The following is a 17462-nucleotide window of genomic DNA, read 5'->3' as shown; positions in this document are numbered from 1 at the left end:
CCTCCTGTGACCCTGTACAGGATAAGCATTATAGAGTGACTATCATTTATATACCAGTAAACTGATGGCAATCAGCACAATGGCATAGTGGTTAGCACTGTGGTTTTACACCGTCAGGGGTTAGGATTCGATTCCCACCTCGCGATCTGTGTGCATGGAGTTTGCATGATCCCCATCCTTGGTGGTTTTCCTTTGTGTACTTTGGTTTCCTCCCACAGTGCAATGAATTGGCACCTTGTCCAGGCTGTATTCTGCCTTCTCTCCTAGGATAGGCTACAGGCCCCCCTCAACCCTGTACAGGATAAACGGTATTAAAGTTGAGTTAATGAATGAATTAATAAACTGGTGACAGGATTATGCACACCAAAGGCTCACCTATGTTTGAGGTAACTGCAGGCAAGCCCATTCAGTCCGATCTCTATGAAAAAAGAACAAAAAAAGTCACTGCTAGCCATAATTAAAAAGACACCAGAACATGGAGCCCAGCAGGCAAAGAGCCCAACCTGTCCTCTAAACTCCCCAGATCCTAATGTGATCAAGCACCCATGGGATACACCGGACAAACAAGTCTGATCCACACCCAGCAACCCACAGGATCTGTTGCCAATTTACTGGTGCCAAAGACCACAGAAAACTCCAGAGGTCTTTCTCAAGGGGTGACGGAAGGGGAACCCAAAACATGGGTGGTTTTAATGTTTTAATGGCTGATCAGTGTGTACAGTATATATTCTGAGCTGTAGTACTAATGTTGGCCACTAGTGTACACTACTGTACTGATCCCAATTCATCATGGCTGTGGCTCTAAAATGCTTCCATGTTTGCAATATTCATAAATCTGCTTGGTGTCCTTTTGTTTCTGGGTTTTAAATATTATAATTCATAACATGTTGACCTTTGTTTATCAGCCTTTGTCTGGCACTGAAATTTAGTTTGGACATGCACAAGTGGTATTTTCATAGAAATGCGATACAATAAATTAAGAAATGTAAGAAATTTGTTTTATTGAATTCTATTGTGTTTTATTTTCATGTTGGGAGACATAATGTCTAAGTTTAAAATTGGTATTTTGGCACTGATTATAAAGAGGTGATGCTACACAGACAGTAATGTCAGTCTATTTAGAGTTCATAATGAGACAAAATATACATATCTCCATCCTTACATTGCAGTGTTGGCAATTCTGGAGTCTGATTAGTGGTACAACAGCAGCTCTGACAATATCACTAAACATAATGCAAGGCAAAGGTTTATAATTACGTAATGCTCTTGGTCTAATACGTTATCCATTGTATAATAGTAACAAGTAATTTCCAGGGACTTGTATGGTGGTGGCTAATAATTAACAGAAAAAAAAAATGTTAAGGAACAACCTTTATTTGTTGATATGGTTACGCTGTCTATGATTAGACATTTATTTAACAATTATGGATGGAGTCTTGGGTGTACAAAACACTCAGGACCTTTGTGACATGAAAGAGGCCAGATGTGGTTTCTGTGTCTTTCTGGTTTGTGTGTTACAGGACAAACTTCGAGAGAGAACCCAAAACGCAGATGATGGAGTGCTATGAGATAACGGGTACTTGCTTATCTAGTGGGAGTTCAAAGTCAAATTTTTATCCGTCACATACTATACACAACCATACACAGTATAATATCCAGTGAAATGTTTACACGACGGTTTGTGACCTTTAAAAAAAAACAAAAGAGAATAATGTCAATAGAAAAGAATGTAAATCTAAAATCTAAAACTGTATGAACCGTATGAAGTATATGGAATGTGCAATGTGTGCAATGAGCAAACAGCAGCAATATGGGTGGTCACGAGTGTGAAATGAAAGGAGGAGCAGCAGTGATATTGTCCATCTTTAAAGTGCAATAGCAGTCCTGATTTATATGTAAACGGAACCAGAAATATGAAGCATATATGTTCGGTGCAACTTGCAGTTGCAAATGTCCAATGTTCCAAGTGTTCAGTGCGGTTGATTTTTGGTGTGCTCCAACATATGTGTGAAGGAACCATAGCAAATCAGTCCAGACATTTCTTCCATTATGCAGGTCTTCAGCTGCTATTTTGCACTTCATGATGCACCACACATCCTCATTTGGAGCAGACAGGCCACTGTGTTTAGTAATTATCTATGTGTAATCCGAGCGGAATGTGATGTTTGGATGGCAGCAACCGTTGGTCCAAAAAACACATCTTTCTGCATTACAGATATGTAATTTAGCCACAGCACGGGTACTGGCACACCCCATATTATGATTTATGCTGGTTTTTGGACCTGATGCTGATAACAGCTTGGATGTTCCTTTTCCGCTTTGACATGTAGACTGTTCTTTCCAAAAACTATTTAATATGTTGACTTATTCGACCATAAAACACGTTTCCAGTGTGACATTGTCCATCTCAGATTAAATGGAGCCCAGAGAAGTCTGTGACGCCTCTAGACAGTATTGATGTATGCTTCCATAAATATTTAGTTGCATTTGTTTATTAAAGTGTTCCTGAGCTCAGATCATGATATCCTGAGGGATATGTCTGGGGGATTGGAGATCACTTGTATTCAGGCGTGGTTTTCGGCCCTTTACGTATTGAGGTTTGATAGGTTTCCTTTAGTTTCTTGATGATATTGGGGAATATTACCCTGAACATATCAGATAAGCCAATCCATGCTCTAGAAGGATTAAACCTTTCTTTAAAACTCCTTTTAGTCTTAAAGTAGCCTTGTCCCAACATCATGATGCAGCTACTAAATTTAAAATAAGTGCATATTTTAAAAATTACAATCAAATAATGATTTGCAGTGTTTTCAATATAGTACAAGGTGAAATTGCTTTACAGATGACTTCTTTTTGTTTTTATTGCCTTGTCCTAACTTCTTTTTGAAATTAGGGTACTATAACTATTGGTTGAAAGATGACATGCCTTTTATAGAAATTAATTGTTGAAGTGTACGTGAACACCATGGGATTTGATGTTTTTGAAAAATATTTTATTGCATGGTGATAAATGCTCTCCACTTCACTGAACAACTGTGTTTTATAATTATTTTGCTATGACAGAAAGCAAAATCCTCATTGTGTTTTATTATCTTCATTAAAGTCATGAGCAGAGTTTTGTGATTATGATAATACATAAACCCACTGTCATAGCACGACTTCATATTCTGACCTCATTTTAACTGTGACTAATTAATTTCTCTAATTAAGATAATAATTAATATATCCAACCAGAATGTATCTGATTCTTACATAATTAGTGCTCACTGCTGCTTGATACATGCGGCTATAACATGGTATTGGTGCTAAAAAGGGTCTCACCTTGGTGAAAAAGGAAATTGTTAGATAAGATCATATAACAGCATTTTTCATAATATTTAATGCTTCTTATCTCCTGATCCATGCTTATTTTTTTTGTGAATATGCATACACATTTATATTTTTATCAGATGAAAAGAAACACATTTGCTAATACAATTTCATGCTCTTTTATGTAGTGTCTGTAACTGTTTTTGAAATCAAATCTTTCAAAGATCTTAATTGTCACTTAGATTAAACTTGACACATGTTTCACATGAACAGACATAAGCCTAAAAAAGTATATTATTCTAAAATGCAAAAATTGTTAAAATATCGCAACATAAATTTGACATGGTTACGGACACTACAATTTATTTTTTATAAGCTTTTACCTAAAACTGGAATGCTTTAATTTAGGCAAAAGTTTTTACCGGTCATATGCCTCTAGAAGCTTACACTAATTTTAGTATCAATACTCATAAATACATATTTTGCATTTTTAATTATTATTGTTTGCAGCGAGACATTATAACGCTGAAAAATGCCCATTTTTGGGGGCACACATAAAAACATCTCTCCAAACTGCGGAAGACACAGGATTGGTCACTTCCATGTTGCATTAACTTCAGAAGTAGCTCCTTTGACGCACACATTTTCTGTATTATATGTAGAACCTAAAAGACATCAACATTGTGTTTTGGCTGATAATATTGTAGTTTTTCATTATTCATAATGAGGTTTTGTTTGAAAAGTGGTAGATGTCTCCAGAGTTTCAAAACAAAAGTAATACAGATAACAGTGTTAGAACATTAAGTTCTTTATCAGCTCTTTTCCTTAGACGTTTGTCAGGTTATCCAACAACCATTTTAATCTAAAGAAGTTTTATCTTTAACTCCTCCATAATGAGACAGAGGAACATCAGTGATGAAGTAGACTCTCCCCATGGTTCCTCGTTTTAATTATCCATGTCTTAGATGATCCATGACCTGAACGGTCACGTTACACTGAGGACAATTGTTTAAGAGATTACCCAACTGTTACGTTCCCAGCATCCCAGCATCGTCGACACTGCAGTGACTTTCTCCCTGAGGGCCAACAGCAGCTGTCTCACAGCTTACAGCACTTTTATAAGGATACTACAGAACAATAGGAGCTTTAAGAGCATTTGTAGATCTGGAAAGTTCTTAAAAGCTCGTTCAAGCATTTACTAGCTCTATGGTCAGATATGGTGTTTCTGCACATGCAGCTAGGAGGCGCAGTTTAACAAACATCAATTCAGCAGCTTCAGCCTGCAGATAGGCTTTATGGAGATTGACTGAGCAGAAGAAATAAGAGAAAGAGCAAATAGAAGAATATTTTTTTTTTTACTTTTTACAACATATCTTACATTTACACCTACGCCAGACATATTGCTCTCAAATTGCCATCACTGATTTTAATGATATACTGTACACAGAATAATGTAAATAAAATGTGCACAAGGAGTCGCATTGCTCCACTTATAGGTAAAAAAATGAAGGGTTTCGTAAAATGTCCAACTTAAAATGCTTTCGAATAAGCAATGATGACTATCTGCTGTACCACTCCACCCACTGGCTGCAAAAGCAAATTCAAATGAATTGAATTGCAAATCAGGCGAAATTTGCTAAATGCAAAGAGATCCAGAAACAAAGAAAAACGAGTGTGTTCAGGTGCGTTCTTTCAGTCAGAGAGGGTAAGGTTTATAGGTTCAAAGTGTCACCTGAGAATACAGATGCTGGATCAATCTCAAAGTTTTTCTCACTAATTTCGTCCTTTGACTGATCTTTGCTTTATTCATTAATTGGATTAATCATTATTATTATTAATTTTCATTATTAATTGGATATTTATATTTTAATTCCTGTCTGAGAGACCTGACGGTAAAAGACAACTTGCCAGACACAATGTAAGCTCATTCCTAAACTGCCAATGCCAGTGGAGATTTGTTTAAAGTCTGGACGTATACCACTACTTCTGTTCCAAAGCTATGCAAACTGTTTAATATGATGCATTCTCTGAAAGAAAAAACCCTGATGACAGTTTTAAGTGTTTTTTTTTTTCTTGAGCTAGAACATGTTCCCTGAAAACATGTAGCCTGTATGTAAGAGGACACACACAGCAGTAGTGCATGGTGCATGTGTGTGTCATACTATTGAGTCAGCATGACTTGTAATGTAATGATAATAATAATAATAATAATAATAATAATAATAATAAAATAGAAAATAACTACAAGTACTAGGTGTCAGGAAAAAAATTAACTAAAAATATATACAGTAAGGTAAATAAACTACCGCTCAAAAGTTTGGGATCACTCTCTAACTCCATGGTCGTTCCTGATTTTTATTTCCTTCTACATTGTGAAGCAATGCTGTAGATGTCTAAAATATGCAATAATTCCTTTTGAACAGTTCTAATCCGAGGTGCTATAAATTGGTGATTTTTGAGGCTGGTAACTCTAAATGCAGCAGAGGTAAGTTTTGGTCTTGCTTTCCTGGGATGGTCTTCATGAGAGCCAGTTTCATCATGGTGTTTGATGGGTTTTGCAAATGCACTTGACAATACTGTTCTTGCAAGAACTATTCCAGATCATTAGACCTTCATGTCTTAATATAACCAGTGACTGTTTTTGTTGTTGTAGTTTTGAAATCCATAGTATTGTTGTAGAATGTAAAAAAAAAAATCACTAATCAAAAACAAAAAGAAGAAATTTGCAAGTGGTTCCAAAATTGAGCGGTAGTGTAGGTATTTGGACAGTGACTCAATTTTCCAATTTTTGCCTCAAATTTGAAATGAAGTAATGAAGATATGATTGAAGTTTGGACTTTCAGCCTTAATTTAACTTTTTTTTTAACACAGTCTAATCTGGCCTTCCTGTTTTCGGTGTGTTTGCATCATTTATTTAAACCGTCTGTATTTACATTCATAAAAGTGGCTCTGTTAACTTGAAGATAGATTATCCACTTCAGTAACATTTCAAGACTTTTGGTATTGCTGAGTTGGCCGGTGAACTCCATATTTTTAAGAAGGACCCATAATGTTGATTTAGCCACTACTGACTATTTTTGGCAGATATTATGAACAGCTATCAAATGGAAATCCAGCACTTGGAACAAACTCCACCCCTTTTATCTCCTTAATATTGAGATACGTAATGAGAAAACAGGTCACGCCTGGCCATCAGACTAGTTTATCATTCAGTTGTCCAATTACGTTTGAGCCTGTGAAAAAGGAGGGAAGGGATTGTGCAAAAAATGTCTCTAACTCCTAAACAGTTAATGAAATATTTGTTTTAAACATTTTCTTATTGCATCCTGATTGCTTCATTCCAAATCTATTGTGATTATGTACAAAGGCAAAAATACAAAAAAGGTGTGTCACTGTACAAACGCTGTCCAAATGTATGACATTTATGAAAATGAAATAATATCAACCATGTCTCTAACAGATTGTGATCTAAAAATTACCTGAGAAAGCTTAGTCACATTTATTAAAGATGAATTATGGTTGTCCATATGTGTCCACCTGTATCTGCAGCCTTGTTGTTAAAAAAAAAACGTAAGTTTGTAGACTGTTTTTTAAACACACAGACACATTCCGTGTGCTTCAATGGTTTTGACTGAATACTGGAAGCATTTTCCTTGTGGTTCTGCGTTGGTGTTACAGTGTTTGTATAAAGGTTTGTTCTTCTTCACATCTTTGGTCTTTGAGCAGCACCAGCCTCATCAATATTCCCATAATCCATGTTAAATTTGTTTGAAGACAATGATAGTTTTTCTACTGTCTATTGTCACTGGAAAGACTAAAGCAATATAAGTCTCCTTCATTTATCAGCTTCCTCTGGATCAGGATCATTATTACTGTCTGGTGAGGCAGGAGTCTGAGGTAGTTCCTCATATGGAGGCAAGTCATTCGGAGGCTCGGAGAGAACAGCTTGTGGCATCACTGGTGGTGGGACGGGGTCGAATGGCGCATCCGGGGCCTGAAGTGACTGAAGAGATTGGCGAACACTCTCCTCATATGTGGGCGGATTCTGTAAAATACAAACATGGCAAGACTTACATTTTTATATATATAGTGAGGTCAATAAGTATTTAATCTACCTGTGATTTTGAAGTTCTCTTAAAAATAATGGAGGGGTCTACAATTTTTAGCATAGATGCATTTCCACTGTGAGAGACAGAATCTAAAAAGAAAAATTCAGTGCAGTGCAGTCGTCAATGCAGTCGTCCTGTCCCCTGTGTGGAAAAACACCCCCAGAGCATTATGCTTCCAGCCCCATGCTTTACTGTAGGTATGGTATTATTGGGATGATACTCATCATTCTTCTTCCTCCAAACACGGCGAATGGAGTTAAGACCAAAAAGTTCTACTTTGGTCTCATCTGACCACAGGACTTTCCCCATGACTTCTCTTGATCATCTAGATGGTCCCTGGCAAACTTCAGACAGGCCTGAACATGGGCTGACTTAAGCAGGGAAACCTTCCGTCCAACGCAAGATTTTAAACCATGACATCTTAGTGTATTACTAATACAGATGTAGTAGCCTCGAAAACGATGGTCCCAGCTTTCTTCACGGCAATGCTTAGCTCCTCCTGTGTAGTTCTGGGCTGATTCTTCACCATTCTTAGCATCATTGATACCGCATGTATTTACTTAGACTTTGGCTGATTGTGGGGTGCACAGGTGTCTTTATAACAGCTAACGACCTTAAACAGGAGCTACTAATTTAGAATTATGAGCAGAGTGTAGCTGGACTATTTAAAAGCAAAATAACAGGTCTTTAAGGGTCAGAAATCTGGCTGATAAGCAAGTGAAGAGAACTTGCAAAATGACAGGGTGATCAAATACTTATTGACCTCATCGTATATATATATATATATATATATATATATATATATATATATATAAATGCTCACTGAACATGTTAAAATGTTAAAGTCCATGACAGCACAATTAGAAGAAGATTGAACAAGTATAAATTCTCTCTTCTGTCTAAAGAGAACATGGAAGCATGACTGAGGTTCACAGAACTGCATCTGAACAAAGCACAAGGTTTTTGCAACATTGTTCTACGGACAGATGAGATCAAAGTGGAATTGTCTGGCCTTAATGTCCAGCTCCATGTTTGGTGAAAACCAAACAGCTCCTTAGCAGAAACACCTCAAGCCCACTGTCAAGCAGTGGAAGGATGATGATTTGGGATTATTTTTGCAGCCACATGACCTGGGCACTTTCCACACCTTGAGTCGACTATGTACTCCTCTGTATACCAGAGTGTTCTAGAGACAATTGTAAGATCTGTTTAACACCTATTACACCTGTTTATACACCTACTAACTTTTGAACATGACTCTATTTAAAGTGACACCATTTTATCAATAAGTCGTACACATTTTTTGCCCCATTCTATCCAGTATCATGCTCAGCTATCACTGGAGAAGACGTTAATAAACTATTTATGGTTATTTTTGGTTATTTATATTAATCAGTGTCAGGCAGATTTTTAATTTTGTCCCTCATACAGTACGTCTGTTAGTGAAATGCTAGACCTTCAAATCTTAAATAAAACAAACAAACAAGACCACATGCCATGTTAAATCTTTCTGCAATATTTACATAGTACATTTGCATAGAGATTTCAGGTCACTGTTCAGCTACCGGCTGGACTTAAAGCTGAGATTTTTATCCTTTCCTTTCTGTTAAGCCGTTCCATATATTTTTTTTCCATTTAAAGTTAGGACTCTTGCCTTGTTTTCTTAGGGTATAGCAAGTTAATACTCTGGTGAATGAGGGAAGCATTCCCTGAGTGACGAAATGAGGGGGCGGCTTGGTCCACCTATTGACAGGGTCACACGGAGGAGTATAAAAAAGGACAATAAACCACATTCTCTTCTGCTGTTTACTTTTCAGCATTCATTGTGTTTGACAGGCCTTTTTTTCCTTCCATTAGTTCATGCACTTATGTGAAACTCCCCAGTCATAGAGCGCTCTACAATCCTGACATCAAAGGCTACAAAAAAAAAAGAAAAAAAAGAAATCCCATAGCAACAGAGCAGGTGAGCAGCTGTTTGCATCTGCGTCACTGTGACACGCTCATAACAGCGCAGACAAAATTGAGGATAATCGCTACAACTAAATCCTTTATCATTTAGTCCAATTACAGGGCAGACCATAGCAATAACTCTACTGATTCGATTATTATAATTCACCTCAGACATGAACTGTGCTTCCATAAAGACGTTTGGTGAAAGGGTCTCACCTCTGCTTCCATGGGTCCATTTAGACCAAAGCGGTCTGCAATCATCAGATGAATCTGCCGCTGTCTGTCCTTCTTACGCACGCTCTCATAGGAGGGCAGATGAGGCATGGACGTGTCCATAGGTGGGAGGCAGTATGTGCTGGGCATGCCCACGTAGAACAGCTGCTCTGACTAAGACATGGAAAGATTTTAAATTGCAACAGAGTTATAACAAATGCAAAAGATTATAACAATGAGTAATCAAAGAATTATTTTTATTTTTTTACCTGCGGGTCGATGTTATTAAGGCCTTCAATGTTTTGGGTAGTATCAGTGAAAGGTGGACCGACCAAAGTCTGCCTGCTGCTGTAGTGTTGAGAAGAAGACTCCTGAAAGAAGACATTTTCACAACTCAAACATAGGCAGGACTTCTTTCTTTCTTCCTTTTTTCTTTGCCACAACTATGTCTGTGGGTGTTTTTAACGAGTTTTATGCAATCCTATGCTGCCATACTGGTGACAAGAATTGTAGGAAGATTCACACAAGATTTTTAATCTTTGGTCACCAAGTTTTTACAACAAACTGGTCAGCATATCACATAATGCCCTTTAAGACCATGATCTTGTCGTACAAGCAAATAATTCTATAGTATAAACCAAGGATAAGACGTCTCATCTAATGTTTGAATGACACAACATGGCTATAAATTCATGTCATCTTCTTCGTGTTGCCACTGTGCCCTGTCCCGTTCTGACGTCTACCAAGTTAAGCCAAGACCCCATTAGGGACCTTTGGTCAGCCGTAAATTACAGGGCCATTGACTAGACCACCAAGCGACTTCCTCGCAGCCACCCGCCCCCATGCCAAATGTGATTAGGGCCGGCCACCTCTCTATGATGCTGGGGGATTCTTCTGTCTCAGCCGGACATTAGGTGATTACCCCACGTCTAAATAGGAGCCTTTGTTTCCAAAGACAAAGCAGCGTCACACTGTGTCATCCAGGACCCTTAGTAACCAACCCCAAAGACTAGCCTTTTAAAGGCTTTGCAATGTTCCTCGCTTGTTTCTCCAGCAGGTACCACTTAACGAGCGTGTTCTGTTTTATAGCGCCGTATGTCACTCAAGCAGCTGTCATTTTTCCATGAGGTGGTCTAAGGTAGAGATTCTGTTGTGATGTGAGCTCTGGCGCTCCTACTACAACTGAGACTGCTCTACAGTTTCTTAAAACACGTAATGAGCTTCATCACAACTCTGACTTCGACAGTGACGTCACTCACTATGACGTGCTTTGACCTTTCCCACTGCTCCCCCAACCAGAACTAAGAGAGACACATTTTGGGAAAAGAGGGGTCAGGGGTTACTTTCCCTCATTGGTTCACACTTTTAAGAGTCTTGGCTGTTTTGTTCAGCGCTCTGATTCAGGGAGAGTGAAAAAGCTCAAGCGTGTAAAATCAAGCTCGAAGTCGGGGAACAATATCAACGGTGCCTTTTTTTTTTAGAGCTCGAACTAAAATCAAGCTTTTGTCTCCACAATCCATCCCCTCACCCCCACAGAAACGCCGAGATAGCATTCGTGGAAAAGTATGGTTTGAAGTATGTAAAGAATGTTAAAATAGAATAGATTTGTCCATAATGAACCAGTTGGTTTAAGAAATGAATGCATGCTACAAATCTTCAGTTGTCATTACAGCAGTAGGAACTCTTTTATGTGGCTGCCTTGATAGGTTTAAGGAGCGATTTCCTATTCGTGTAATAATGTAGTGACGAAGTGTGTACAAAGGTAACCTCTGCTCCTTCCTGACATGTAACATCAGCATTTGGATGCTCATTCCTAAGCCAAACAAAGCAGGAAGTGGCCAAGGGTTTCCTCTGGTTTAGAATAAGATTGGGAAAAGACTGTCTCTGTTCCATTAAGATAAGCTCTAAGTGCCTCCTGGGCCTTCTTAAGATTTGCACTAAACAGGAAAAGTAAACTCTTATTGCTAAGGTGTGGGCTGCAAGACAGGGCACATGTCCTGTCCAACTATGGCACAGGTAAAAACCACCATGTAAAACTCTGTAAACAAAATGAATTTGTGAGAGGTGGACTCCTGGAGGGCAGAGTATAATGAAGATCAAATGTTCCTATGAATTTAGAAAACAACCAGAATGAAACACATTATATCTCGTCATATTTTTGTACTGCAGAAGAAGGTATGTCCCTCCAACAAAACGTGGATTTTATTAATGGGATAAGTAGAAAAAAAAGGGAAGAAAGAAAGGCTAAACATTTTCTATATAATAATATATCAGCACAGAGAAAAAGGAAGGCCAAATGGAAAGAAGGACGGAAACAAAGAATGAAGGATGACTGAACACATTTCTTATAGACTTCTTTGATTTCTTCTTATTATAGACTGACACAGAAAAAAAAGAAAGAAAGAAAGAAGCAAATTTTAAGGAAGTTTATGCATGAAAAAGGAAGGAAAGAGAAAGGAGAAGGAGTTATAGGAAGTCTGATTTATTCACTCTCACTCACTCATCTTCTATACCGCTTAATCCTGTATTCAGGGTCGCAGGGACCTGAAGCCTATCCCAGGAGGCTTAGGGCATGAGGCAGGGTACACCCTGGTGCCAATCTGTGACAGGGCACACACACTCACACACTTATTTACACACTACGAGCAATTTGGGAACGCCAATTAGCCTAACCTTTTTGGACTGTGGGAGGAAACCGGAGTACCCGGAGGAAACCCAACAAGCACAGGGAGAACATGCAAACTCCATGCACACAGAGACGGGAATCGAGCCTGGCCGGGAATCAAACCCGGAGCCTGGAGGTGGAAAAGAAGGAAAGAAGAAAGAAAGAGAAAGAAAGAAAGAAAGAAAGAAAGAAAGACTGAGCATTTTTAACCGTAATGATAAAGATGGAAGGAAGGAAGGGAAAAAAGGAAAAAAGGAACACTTGTCTACCTAATGACAGACTGATAGAAAAGAAAGAAAGAAAGAAAGAAAGAATATTGAATGATTGAGGAACCAACACAGAAAACAAGGAGGAAAGAAGAAAGGATGACAACAATTTTCTACATAGTAGACAGACAGAGAAAAAAAGAAAGGAAGGAAGAAGAGAAGGAAGATTGAGTACTTTTATACGCAATGATGTACCAACACAGAATAAAGAAAGGGAGAAGGGAAGGATGACTGAACAATTCTACCTAATAATGGACTGACACAGCAAGAAAAAGACTAAACACTTTCCTACATAATAATAACCAGTCATTTGCCATTATTCATTAAAAAACAGTCATGAGCTGTACGGACGTTCCTACTCTACCCACAATGCTCTGAGGTCAGGAAGCCCTCCTCCGCTAGCGCATGTGTGAAGGCAAACAGGGCGAGAGGTCAGCTGATCTATCAGAGAGCGGAGCTCGGCTCCCACCAGCAGTGAACAGGGAGATTCCCTCCTCCACAAGCTCACGTATCCGATTACTGTGTAAAGTTTGCCAAGATACAGTACACTGTGAGTCAATAGGCTTTTAGGAACAATCAAGCCATTCTGTCCTATTTAGTGGAACTTGTATTTGTAGAGATATCTCATGACACGTATCACTTTCTCTTGCACCAGAGATGGAGTGGCACGGGATGGCACACTTTTTAAAATGAACATTACTATACCAGTTCCACGGCCTCTGAAATATGATGCTAATTTTATTGCCCGCAGTGTAAGTCTACTCTCAAACCTCCTGCGCACTGAAAAAAAGTAAAAATCATTCTTTTTTTCTGCCCTGTAGCTCACAATCACATTTTTAAGCACCCCATGGAAAACAAATAGCATACAAATAGAAATCAGGACTGAGCTCCAGATACAAGTACTGAATTTTCAGTGCTTCAGGACCTACACTGGAGCTGCATTAAACGTACGTATAATTCGGATCTGAAATCTGAGTGCATTCAAACTTGAGTGCACCACTAAAATTTGATTTTGCATTAATGTGCCGGGTTTAAAACCAATTAATACAAAAACCAAAACCAATTATACAGGATATTACCTGTTTATTAAACATTTATTTAAACATTTAAATAAATGAATCATGATTTAAATATCATGCATAAATTATGCAACTGAAAACAGAAGGGAAAAACTAAATCGCATTAATCAGTAGCTTGAATATATGTTTATAGGAATGAAATATGCCTATGAACATGAACATATGGCAAAATGTGATTTTCTGATTGATGAATCCCTCTTGAAAAAAAATCATATTAATAATAATAATATAAAAAAAAACAATACATTGCAAATAATATTAAGAATACTTAAGAAAAACACGGCCAGTATTTGATGAAACATTTCTGATATTCCTGACATGGAACTCCTACATTTGGAACAGTTCCTAATAACGCTGGGTTGCAGCAGGGGATATCTCCAGGAAAGAGAGATACTGTATCTCTAAACTGAACAAAAACAGAGATTTCATGAAGCAGACCAGCAAAAGGAGCTTCTGAGAAATGTATCATTACAATATTTATTTATTAACTGTATTTATTTGTTTGTTAATTTGTTTGTTCGTTATTTAAAATGCACACAGTGTTGCTGATTATTTTCTTTCTTTCTTTTTTAAACTATGGTTACAGGAGTGAGAGCATAATGCACTGAGTCTTACCAAGTCAGCATGTGAGTCACGATAAGCCTGGGATTTACAGCAGAAAGGGTCCTTACGATAGATGAGAGATCCCAGCAGAACAATCAGCACAAAAACCACCAGAGAAGAGACTGAGGAGAGAAAAGAAAGGAGTCTCATTAATCAGTGTTAAAAGTGCTGTTGATGGTCACATTAACCGCCATTCATCAACCACTTTACTGATCAGATGAAAACTGAAAGGATTTAATGTTGCACATTCTCAGAACTACAGTAGAGGTTCCAAACTGTACTTTTTAAAGGGTACATCCTTTTGACATCTTTTTCCCTGAAAATATACATGTACTGGTATTTTAACTAGCTATTAGCCTGAACATGCCTTTATCTTCCATTAGGTGAAAGAAGTTTCATGGTAAAGCTAGATCTCACAGTAGCTAATGGTACAGTCTGATTGTACAGCATTACATGTGTACATGTTGGAATACCTAGAAATTCACCTGTAAATCAAATTGAATTATTAGAATTGGGCCGCCATTGTCTTCTTCTGATTGTGTAACCATGTATCCTACAACATTCTGCTTTTGCTTATTAGCTATTGCTATTAGGGAACATATTTAGACGGTGCTATTAAGGATACATCATTTATACCTTTAGTGTGTACCTTTGATCTAGACCAAGTTTACATCAGTAGTACTTGACGTGCATGTTTTAAAGGTACGCTAGACCATATTTACATTTGATTTGAGACATATAAAAGATAACAAGAAACGTGTGAGAAAATATGTATAAATCAAAATGACCAGAATGTCGCTGATTAGCAAACCCAGGGTGACGGTGGCAAGAAAAAACTCCCTGAGATGGCAGTAGAAAGTAACAATATACTGTACATGAAAAAAGTATTCTCTATAGAAAAGAGGTTGTCACATTGGTAAATGTAAAATATTTGAATATCAAGTAAATGTTTAGGCTCAAGGAAGTAAAGCAAAAAACTTGTGAGGTTTATCTGAGTCTTTTTATTTCTAAACTTTTCACAAAACATAAAGTTCACATTGACATTAATTGTTAGCTGACTCTTTTTTTTTTTTTTTAGATATTTAGCTATTAGATCCTGTCTTAAATGTAAATGCAAACCCCTTTTTAAAATAAATATTATACAGTTTTTATAATAGTAGAACATGATTTTTTCTTTTTTTTTTGGTGTTACAGTACCACTGCAGCAACAACAACAATCACTAACTCTGCTTGCTATTCTTCAATGATTCCTGGGTGTCCCAAGACCTCAGATTGAGAACCACAGCTCTAGAGGGAAGAGCACCAGTGACAAAACAAATGCACTTTTATATGCATTGATTGACTACAATCAAAGACGTCATCCAATACACCATTTCACCTAATCAGACTTATATTTAAGACAAATAAAGTCATAGTGTATGCTACAGGATTTAATGCATTAAAGGATCATATCCCTCATAACTTTGACTTACATGTGATCATCATGGCTGTGAGCTGATCCGCAGGGGAAGCCGTCGGGGAGAAAGAGGAGACGTTTAGAGGAACTGCGGTGAACATCTCTGAGCTGTTGGAACTCTGACGATCAGACTGCATCATGCCAAGCTCTCGCGCCCATCTATGTACAGTATCTTCGCGCGCTGATCCTGTGCGCGTCCGGTCACGACTCGGCGCTTTCAACGGAAACAGGAAAGCGTTAAAACGAAGAGTGAAGTTTTTTTTTTTTTAAGTGGATCCCCTCTCGGGACAGATCTCGAGGAGGACCTGCGATCCTGTGTGCGTGCTGCTGCTGGAGCCCTGGTAAATTCCACGAGCGTTTAGCGGTTGCCCTGGAGACGTGGAGGGAAGCTCGCGCTTTTTAAACCGGGCCGCCTGTTGGCAAGAAATTAAAGCGCGGCGTCAGTGTACTACAGCTTGGGAAGAAAAGTGTGTGTGGTGTTCACCTTCGACCTAATCACAAGCGCTTGTGTTTTTTTTTTCACGAGCTGGCCTGTAAGGAAGTTTTCCTCAGTGTAAGGTGATTTACAAGATGATTTACAACTGACGCGCGTCCTCGTGCGTCAGACACCAAAAGCTCGTGAGAACAAAACCCAGCTGCTCAGAGCTTCCTGCCTGCTATAACTGCGGAAAACTCACTACTACAACTCATCCCATCTCTACTTGGACATTTATACTTAAATAAAAGAAATGTTCTGTCTGTACATTGGTCAGAACTCGCCCTTTCAATTATATTTTTACGGAGCAGACATCAAGAAAAAAATCTGTCCGTCTGTCCAGCCAGGTTTTGTCACAACATCATGCAAATCTGACTGGACAGGAGTTGATGAGACTTTGTCAGTACTTCCTGAAATTTACCCAGTGCCATAAATTAAATCAAAAATGTTTAAGATAAGTGACGTTATGAGCAGTTTTGCGCCAGATTTTGTCACAGTATCAACTGAAACTTTTGCAATACCGAGATATCTTCCTGATCTTTAACCTGCACCATAAGTAAAACTAAAATGTTGAGTAAAAGCGATGTTATGAACAGTTAGTTATGTGCTGGATTAAACAATTAAACAATAAATACATTAAAAAGTTTTTTTCCTGTAAATTGTCAGAACTCGCTCTTTCCGTGATACTGTTACTTTTCAGATATTGGAGGACCCGAAACAAGTCTCAAAAAAAAAAAAAATCTGTCTGTATTTCTGTCCAGCATTCAGCGTTTTTTTTTTTTTTTTACTCAATCAGCGCTTTTCCCTCGAGGTGGGCGGGATCATACGCGTCACTCAACTCAACAATCGATTCAGAGCTTTTGCCTCGAGGTGGGCGTGGCTTTAGTGTCACTCAACACTCAATCATGGGATAGTTTATCGTGTACGTATACACAGAGTTTGCTGTGATCTTCAGTACACAGGCAGGACAGCGGGACTCATCATGGCTTAGACTACTCCAAAAACATGGGATGTGCATTATGAAATATTAAATTAAATCAAATGTTGAGTAGAGGTGTAGTTACGAGCTGTCACGTGCCAAATTATAAACAGCAAGTAGTGCGCATGCGTCAAACTGTAGGTGCGTTGGACCGCTGGACTGAATTTAATTAATCGTTTTTAGTACTGTATTTTGTAAAATTTTGAGTAAAAGTGATGTCACGAACAGTCATGTTGTAGATTTATTAATTTATTTTAAAATAAGCTGCGAATAAGATACTTGCTCAATGTAAACAAACACCTGCACCAATAGATATTAATTAGAAACGCTAAACTGAATATTTTTAGTTCATATTTTC

At 38.1% G+C, this 17462-nt stretch overlaps 1 protein-coding gene across 1 annotated transcript; it reads right to left on the bottom strand.

Annotated features, from left to right (window-relative positions):
- Nucleotides 1–6177: 6177 nt before the first annotated feature.
- si:ch73-364h19.1 (uncharacterized) lies at nucleotides 6178–16043 on the bottom strand. The gene is made up of 5 exons (XM_053515152.1): nucleotides 15667–16043; nucleotides 14207–14316; nucleotides 9851–9952; nucleotides 9585–9755; nucleotides 6178–7354 (listed from the first exon to the last, which is right to left on the bottom strand). The coding sequence occupies exons 1-5, from the start codon at nucleotides 15788–15790 to the stop codon at nucleotides 7145–7147; spliced, it is 717 nt and encodes a 238-aa protein (XP_053371127.1). The 5' UTR covers nucleotides 15791–16043; the 3' UTR covers nucleotides 6178–7144.
- Between the last annotated feature and the right edge of the window lie 1419 nt (nucleotides 16044–17462).

The sequence above is a fragment of the Clarias gariepinus genome, chromosome 16 (assembly GCF_024256425.1).
Source record: "Clarias gariepinus isolate MV-2021 ecotype Netherlands chromosome 16, CGAR_prim_01v2, whole genome shotgun sequence".
Classification (NCBI taxonomy): domain Eukaryota; kingdom Metazoa; phylum Chordata; class Actinopteri; order Siluriformes; family Clariidae; genus Clarias; species Clarias gariepinus.
This window is presented reverse-complemented; position numbering and strand designations above follow the sequence as displayed.

Bases quoted from the DNA above. Each gene is read 5' to 3' on its own strand.
- si:ch73-364h19.1 (XM_053515152.1), bottom strand. From the start codon at position 15,790: ATGATGCAGTCTGATCGTCAGAGTTCCAACAGCTCAGAGATGTTCACC. The intron at 9,953-14,206 runs GTAAGACTCAGT...GTCTTCTTTCAG, and splicing joins GTGACTCACATGCTGACTTG to GAGTCTTCTTCTCAACACTA. The intron at 7,355-9,584 runs GTGAGACCCTTT...TGTATTTTACAG, and splicing joins ATGGACCCATGGAAGCAGAG to AATCCGCCCACATATGAGGA.